This window comes from Acartia tonsa, chromosome 7, assembly GCF_053477335.1.
Source record: "Acartia tonsa isolate MP-2025a chromosome 7, ASM5347733v1, whole genome shotgun sequence".
Classification (NCBI taxonomy): Eukaryota; Metazoa; Arthropoda; class Copepoda; order Calanoida; family Acartiidae; genus Acartia; species Acartia tonsa.
This window is the reverse complement of record NC_137266.1, coordinates 50,117,251-50,123,310: the sequence shown is the minus strand read 5'-3', so window position 1 is coordinate 50,123,310 and position 6,060 is coordinate 50,117,251. Positions and strand designations below refer to the sequence as shown.

The window sequence follows — 6,060 nt, the reverse complement described above, 5'->3', positions numbered from 1 at the left end:
CATAAATTCAGTCCATACTCTGTTCAACTCTTCTGTCCACTTTATTATAGTGTCATTCCTGTGACTATCCAACATGCACGACCTCTTGGCATAATCAGCAAAATATCCTCTGTAATAATTAGTAAATCCCAAAAATTTCTGCAACTCCTTCCCTGTTCTAGGCTTGCCCCAATCCTTAATCCGTTCCAGATATGCAGGATTCATTTTCAATCCATCGGCACTAATAATATGTCCCAAATAATGGCATTCTCTAGTCAATAAATCACACTTATCTAAATTTAATTTCAGGTTGACCTGTCGAAGAACTTGAAACAGTGCCTGCAGATGCTCTACATGTTCCTCTGGACTTGATGAAAACACGATCAGATCGTCCAAGTAGCTGATACAGAATCCATACATACCTGGCAAGATAGACAGCACCTTATCCATCAGAGCACAGAACAGGCTGGGTGCATTACACAACCCAAATGGCAACCTGTTAAACAAATACATCCTGTTTGCTGCACTAAAAGCTGTTAACGGTTTAGAGTCTTCATCCATAGTCATCGAATGGTAGGCAGCTGTCAAATCAAGAGTACTGAACACCTTGCCAGAACCCAGCTTCGTCAAATTATCCGAGATCAGTGGCAGCGGCCACGCCACCCGCTTAGTCACGTTGTTGAGGTTGCGGAAATCGATGACAAACCTCAACTTAGCCTCTGCTCCAGGTGCAGCCTTCTTTTTCACAGCAAAGATAGGACTGGACCAATCCGAGAAACCCTCCTCAATAATGCCAGCATCCAGCCATTTGGTCAACTGTTCCTTCAATTTAGCATCGTACTCTGGATTCAAAGGAATATTTCTGGCCTTCACAGGTTTAGCTCCAGGTAACAATTCTATATTATATGTCATTAATCTACAATCACCAATATCTGAATCATTCATTGAAAAGATATCAAAATTTTCCAAACAAATTTTAATAATCCTGGGTTTCAATTCTGGATTTTCCTTAATCATCTGGTTTTCATCTAACTTCAATTTTTGAATAATAAACTGTACCCGTTCATGCATTTTTTGCCCCGACAACTTTTCTGGCTTATCCAATTCATTAATTGTTTTATTACAGGTAACATCTTGATTATCCATGATGAAACAATGCCCCATCTTCACATTTCTCAGCAAGGTAATAGGTTTTATTGACGCATTAACCACATTAACCACACAGGACCCATCTTTCCGTGGCTGATACACCCCCTCAATAATCATAATCCCATTGCCACTTGTCATCTTAGAAGAATTAGGGGACACGTACCAAAGCCCATCATTCTTTAATCCAGTCACATGCACCACAGCGGTAGATCCTCCAGGATAAAAAATAGTTTTATCCAGCAACTTCACATTATACTTCGTTGAATATAACTCTCCAAACCCACCCCCCTCCTTTATCCCTGGCAAGGTAGGTTTAGATGGAATTTCAGAATTCATTCGTCCGGACAAAATAGGAATTTTCTGTATCTCTGCCACCACCTGTTTCTGTAAACAGGAATTAATAGGAACAGATTCCCCACAAAATTCAAACTTATCTTCATCCAAACAAATATTAATTTTATTCTTTTTCAGGAAATCAGATCCAAGATTTACCAACCTACTCGTCACCTCAGGTACATAAAATATCTCCGTAAACACAGCTTGAGTTCCAGCAAATCTAAATTTCAACTCAACATATCCAATAATATTAACTTTCTTTAAATCTACTGAATATGCTGATAATTTAGCAGGACAAAACTCAACTCCATGTTTATCAAGAATTTCTCTAGATATCAAAGAATTAAAATTATTTCCTGTATCAATAATTCCTAACTCCTTCACCGGAATATCAGCCCCAGGCACAAGAAATTCTAAATCCGCACAAATAGGCATTTTCGTTATCTTCAAAAACTTCACAATCTCTTGAAAACACTAGTCATTATAATTAATATATCCATATATTTTAGATATACATCATTCCACTACACAGCAGTCAGCCCCTCATCTGTCACCAGCCGCCAACATACTGTTCAATTTATGAAATCCTGTACATCTCCCAAACTACCAGCATCACACAGCTACACTCCAAGTTTTTTTTATACAGGTAAGTACCTCTCGAAGTATTCAACCTTGCATAGGTACTTATCAAAAATTAATATATAGTAGATATATATATATATATATATAAATATATATATATAATGTTTTCATTAACACGATCACACCTTGACTGACGAATAAACAAGACAGTAATGCTTTATAAAGTTGAAAGCAATAATGTAAATACAAGACAGCAAAATTAACTATTTACAGTACTATAGCCTATATAATGAATATGAATAAAAGAACGATCTATAAATTTCATCCTAGAATGAGATTTATACATCAAATCAATCATATCCATTACATAGGATATTGCTGGAAATTGTTTCTGGCTATGTCAGCAATCATAGCCTCATACTGTTTCTCATCTCTGCTCTTTTCAGAATCCACAACAGGCCCCACCTGATTGCCCCACCTATCCACAACAGGCCCCACCTGATTGACTGTCTTCTTCAGAAACTGCTCAGGTATTACCCTATTATTAGGCACTCCAGGACCCTCTTTCTTTTCGCTACCGGCTGAGAAAAACTTAGCTTTGGTCTTTCCTATGCGAGAATCAGGAGCTGGCGGCTTGCCATCTCTCTTCTGCCAGCAACTAGCCACTACATGACCTTTTTTCCCACAATACCAAAAAATCATAGTTTTAGCCTTCGAATTCAGAGCCCCAATCACGTTCTCAACCTGATCCCAAGGAATATCATCATCCCCTTCAATCCACGCATTATTATCGCCAATCTCAGTCCTGCCCTCCATATCAGATACATGCACTTCACTGATTACAGGCCTAGCTTTCACCTCCCTAGAATCCTCTAGCCTCAACCCTTCCATAGCCTGAGAATAACAGGACGTTACATTTTCAGGTGATACGTGTCCAGAACGAGCCCAGCTTACATAATGCTGACCTCTGCGAATCAAATAAGTCAAGAAAGCACTGTAATCTTCCAGGTAATGCATAGATTCAATGAAATTAGCCATATCTCTAGCTAAATCAGAAAACAGCAAATTCTTAGCCACATTATTATAGAAATCACGCCAAGATTGTCTAGAAATTTGACCAGGATGCATAAGCCTAAACAGACGCAATTTAGCATTGAAAAACACATCCACATTCTGACCACTCTTTTGTTTCAGGGCGTAAAAGAATTCGGTAGCCGACTCTGTATCAGCAAAGGGTATCACCAACCTTCTTATCAACAGGTAATAACCTAAAGCACTTAAGGAAGCATTAGCCTCCGGCGTAATCAACCTCCCCATCTTCTTCCCTTTGCACTCAAAAATCCTATTGTACAAGATGTCCTTGAAAAGCATAGGATCCTCCAACTTTGCGAACCTAGCAACCCTCCATAAGGATAAGAAATAATCCTCAAAATCAATGTTTCCATCCCAAAATGGAGCATCCCGCACAAAATCACTATCCCACAATCAATTGAGGAATTATACAAATGTAGAATCCAATTTAGCCTCCACACTCAAACGATTAATGAAAGATGTATTAAACGAATCATCCCCCGTCGCCTTGACTGCAGATACACTAGCCCCCATACTTGTTTCATACAAAAAACCGCTAATATCCCCATCCACTGGCAATTGCGCCACCTTTTTCTTAATAGTAGCCAAATCAACATCATAACCTAACTTCTTATGCTCATCAGAGTTCTTAAATTCTTTCACCTTATTCTCCAGCCGTTTATTCGCCGCCGTTAACTTATCCACCTGATCTTTGACAGTCGTATGCTCCTGCAACATTGCCCTAACATATTTTTTTATGCTTTCAGGCACAACGTCATTCTCCACCTCGCCCAACGCCAACTCCACATTCGCATTGGCACCTGCACCAGCATCCTCAGCCGCAGCATCCTCCTCCTCCCAATGTTCGGGAGTTCCATCATCATCCTGACTGTCATTCTCCCGAGGACGTTTAGGCGGCCGTCCACGCTTGCCTTCAGTTTTACCCCGCTCTCCTTTTTCTCCATCAGCCATATCCGAGCACTGGAACTAGATCCGCCGTGAAATTTAGATCAAAAGAGTTAAAGAATGAAATTCCACAGAAACCTGAAATATAAATCAAGTTAGAAATATAAAAACTAAAACAAAACTGTGAAAAATCCGAGATAAAAAAAATATCTCAAAAAGTGAGTGACTTCAAATTAAACACCACTTCCCCCACCCTTAACTCAGCAGCAGGTCTAAATAACACGTAGCACAATAAGACTGCGCCAAATGTGATACAGACAAACAGCATAAGCTAATGATAGAGTAGACTTAATGTTCAATTCAAAATGCAAACAGATTTTCAAGTATTTATTAAATTGGATTAAATGCAGTTTTTGAGTAAATAAGATTATATATTGATACTATATTTAGAAATGATTAAATATGTTAATAAGTCAAAACTACTGATTATTCAAAGCTGGATAGTTCTGAAGTAGCAGGATGTCTGTCTGTATATCAGGACACCAAACAACAGGATGACTGTCTGTTTAATTAATACAACGTATTAATTAACTATGCACTTTGAAGGGGTAGAATATCTGCCTATGCAAACTATCTAAAGTAGTAGGATGTCTGTAAATAGCTGTATTGGTCTTAATAAAGACTCGAACCCAAACCAGATAATGTTCTGTGTTAGGACTCTCAATATCAACTGACTTAAATATATTTTCTCTTTATTCTTTCTGAGAGCAATTAAAGAGCAATTAAGAGTAACAATTAACATATGGTCTGCAAACTTAAATATATGACATCACAACATAAATATATGACACTAGGCAAAAAAAATGGTGTTTGATTTTTGTGATTTCTCTTGGGAGGTTGGTGGTACCCTCCCCTCAAATAGTTATAAACCTTCCCGGGACCTATGAGAAGCTACCCTGTTAAGGAGAGCCCGATCGGTTCAGCGGTTAGCGAGATCTTTCGGTACACACAAACAGACAGACAAACAGACATCCTGTTATTATAAGGATAACACCCCCCAATGTCAATTTACCAGTCAAGGGACGCCTTTTGACTTTGTTAATATGTTAATTAGGTGTGGGGGGGAGGGGGTAGGACACCTAATTAATTACAAAAAAACATCTACGTTACACAGTTGATTTTGGTTTAAGGTGCTGTCAAAATTTTTACTTCCACTTTGGTCACCCTTCTGACAAAAGCCTGTGTACACCACTGAGGGATCCTAGTTGATTGGGGCGCAGCCGGTAGTACAAAATTAACAAACCAATATTTATTTAGCAAACAATAAGAGGTTTGGTGAAACATAATAAACAATAAAACATAACATTTATAAAATACAGCCATTTTTTTATTTCTTCTTAAAAGTATTAAAGAAAAAATCCTGAAAAGTAACTTTTAACAAAACTAAGAAAAATGAATTAGTTACTTAAATTGAAATCGTGTATTCTTATAATTTAAGTCAAGCATAGAACAGTTTTTATAAAATTAATTCTATCTGTTGATTCTAAAAATGTTTGAGCTGCCGTTTTGACAACGTTTTGAACTGTTCAAAGCTCGCCTGTAGCTGCCTAATGTGAAGCTCTGTAAAGTGTCTATAAAAAAGACGTCATACGATACAAATGACCAATGATAGGCCAATACACAGACTAAATTACCAATGGCAGGCTAGAATACATTTTAATTGACCTATGGTTGGTCAGTATGACGTTTAATATAATTAAGCACAAGTTTAATATAATTTATTAAAAACCAAGCTTTGAGGTCAATAAATTACTTGGTTTAGAACAATGTCATGTAAAATTTTCAGACTATTTCTAGGGATATATTTTATATGAAATCACACTAGTATAAAAGTCTTGAATGGTCCTAAAGTCTAATGTTACACTACTCTAATATTTGATTTTAGAAACCAGTTTAAAAACTATTTATGCTTATGAGAATACAATCACAATTATTCTCAAAGGGATAACAAAACAGCAGGGAGGGAGAGGACATTGG

At 37.4% G+C, this 6,060-nt stretch overlaps 1 protein-coding gene across 4 annotated transcripts; it reads left to right on the top strand.

Annotated features, from left to right (window-relative positions):
- The first annotated feature begins 304 nt into the window (after positions 1-304).
- LOC145323931 (uncharacterized) lies at positions 305-3,967 on the top strand. 4 transcript variants are annotated; one of them, XR_013881142.1, is made up of 7 exons: positions 305-866; positions 1,106-1,162; positions 1,600-1,640; positions 1,974-2,110; positions 2,493-2,576; positions 2,970-3,306; positions 3,885-3,967. XR_013881142.1 is itself a non-coding variant. In XM_080166533.1 (6 exons), the coding sequence occupies exons 1-6, from the start codon at positions 677-679 to the stop codon at positions 2,971-2,973; spliced, it is 513 nt and encodes a 170-aa protein (XP_080022659.1). In that variant the 5' UTR covers positions 305-676; the 3' UTR covers positions 2,974-3,407. The 4 variants fall into 4 exon arrangements, 2 of the variants coding, with proteins under 2 accessions (XP_080022659.1, XP_080022658.1); XR_013881143.1 differs by lacking the exon at positions 3,885-3,967 and having other exon boundaries at positions 2,970-3,054; positions 3,241-3,424; XM_080166533.1 differs by lacking the exon at positions 3,885-3,967 and having other exon boundaries at positions 2,970-3,407.
- The last annotated feature ends 2,093 nt before the right edge of the window (positions 3,968-6,060 follow it).